This window comes from Ptychodera flava, chromosome 4 (genome assembly GCF_041260155.1).
Source record: "Ptychodera flava strain L36383 chromosome 4, AS_Pfla_20210202, whole genome shotgun sequence".
Taxonomy (NCBI): Eukaryota; Metazoa; Hemichordata; class Enteropneusta; family Ptychoderidae; genus Ptychodera; species Ptychodera flava.
In genome coordinates this window covers 42,193,495-42,195,399 of record NC_091931.1, presented here as the reverse complement: position 1 = coordinate 42,195,399, position 1,905 = coordinate 42,193,495, and the positions used below count along the sequence as shown (strand labels likewise).

Genomic DNA, 1,905 nt, shown 5'->3' with positions numbered 1-1,905 from the left:
ACATTTTATATCCTCGATTTTTTATTTGCAATGTTCTGCTGAATGACATCTTGCCTCAGAACAGTCAGAATCAAACCTATGTCACTTCGTTATTCATAAACTTTGTTCAAAATGTATTGTTACAACTATTCCATGCTAGCGAAGGATTATCAATGCAATAATTTTACCTTCTTATGTACATTGTACCTGTATGAACGTCTGTTGTGTCGCACACACTTAGCAAAATGCCCCCAGTTAACATTTTGAGGCAATACTTGAAAGTTTTATTTCGAAATCTGATATCTGATAGACAAAAGATGGAGCTATTTGTCTTACCTAAATAATATTAAAATGCTCATTTGTATTTATGTATTTATGTACTGCAGAAGTTATTGCAGCTTATTATTGCGACGACTTGGAAGTTTTGAATTTTACTTGAAATCGAAATACTCATAAGTGACTTCCAGATCGGCCGAGACTGACAGCCAACATACTTCACAGCTGGGTTCACATTAATCTCTACTATATATTACTGTATTATGTTTATACTTTTGCGGCCCTTTTGAATGTGCGCTCAATATTCTACCCATATTCTGACGTGTAAGTGCTCACACTTGATATTCAATATATATATGAGGCCTGCTTTTGATGACTTTCTTACATCAGGTGCCAGTTTGGGAGCAGCTAAGAGTCACTAATGATATAAAGTAAACTTTCAGCGATGTCAAGTCACGGCGAGCATGATATCTGTTATAGATCCCTTTATACAGAAATTGAGCCTACCCCCCAGTTAGGGTTGACCGCTGGAGCTGGGGGGGGGGTTAAAATGTAAAATAAATCGTACAGCAACAATTACAGAAATTTGTTTGCGTAACATGACACAGTTGGAAGTTGTAAAAGTGAAGAATTCGTGGAAAAGTGAAGGCTCTGCAAGCTTAAATTTCTCAATTTGTTGAACGCGACAAACAAGTGAAGTCTTCACTCTCGCTGCCCCTTCCAAGATCTCACGTCCCACCCTTCAGAATAATTATGCCAGGAAAGCAATTTCCAATATGTAAGGCAGTGTAGCTTCTGTAGGATACACAGGGAAAGACAATTAGTTGCATACGGCACATTGAAAATGTCAGTCAGTCTGCTCTGACCTTTCTTTATGTCGTTGGCTAAATGAATGGCTTACCCTATCTCTTGGCTGGTGTCGTTTTGTCTGCGGGAGACCATGCGACGGCGAATTATGTAGGCTATGACGGTGATGGCAACCAAGAGAGCAATGACAACAAAAACTGACACTGCAAAGAGCATCAGGGAATAAGATGAGCCCCCATCGGATGTTGACTGTCCAGCCAGCGATTCTGGAAAATGACAAAAAAGCATTACAGTCAAAAGGGTAGATAAATAGATACATTCATCGATACAAACGTACTTAGCTACTGTTGCTGTACCTGATTACCTACCAACATATCAATCCATACATCCATCCATTAATCCATCCAACCATACATTCATACCATATTATATGCGCACTAACTTTACATACAAACATAAAATATCGCATGCATACAGACTTCAATACACATGCAAACTTGAGGAAAGAACTGCGATTTCGATCGATTATTCAAACTTCAAAGAATCAATACGAGCGCTTTTAAGGTGCCCTTAATCTTCACAGGTAGGTGTGAATAACGTGTCGCATGACTGTAACAGATTACCTCTATCTTGTTATACGAGTTGCAAGGAGAAAGATCGTACCTGCACTACCGGCAGCTGTAAACGGAAGACGAAAAACTTCGTCAGCGACCCGGTATAGAAGGTCAAGTGATCACTCAAATCCTAAATGAATGTTTTGCTCATCAAATCTTATGATATAGAATACTATATTTCACGGATATCCAAGGAAAAGCTTATTAATCTGATCACTTATCAAAAGTA

The 1,905-nt window shown here is 38.6% G+C and overlaps 1 protein-coding gene across 2 annotated transcripts in view; it reads right to left on the bottom strand.

Annotated features, from left to right (window-relative positions):
- LOC139131815 (balbiani ring protein 3-like) overlaps positions 1-1,905 on the bottom strand; it is a 42,354-nt gene that overhangs the window by 866 nt on the left and 39,583 nt on the right. For both annotated transcript variants that reach the window (XM_070698097.1, XM_070698096.1), the window contains 2 exons: positions 1,726-1,740; positions 1,157-1,328 (listed from right to left, as the gene is read on the bottom strand). In XM_070698097.1, the coding sequence (XP_070554198.1) occupies positions 1,157-1,328; positions 1,726-1,740 (187 nt within the window). The remainder of the gene's footprint in view (positions 1-1,156; positions 1,329-1,725; positions 1,741-1,905) is intronic.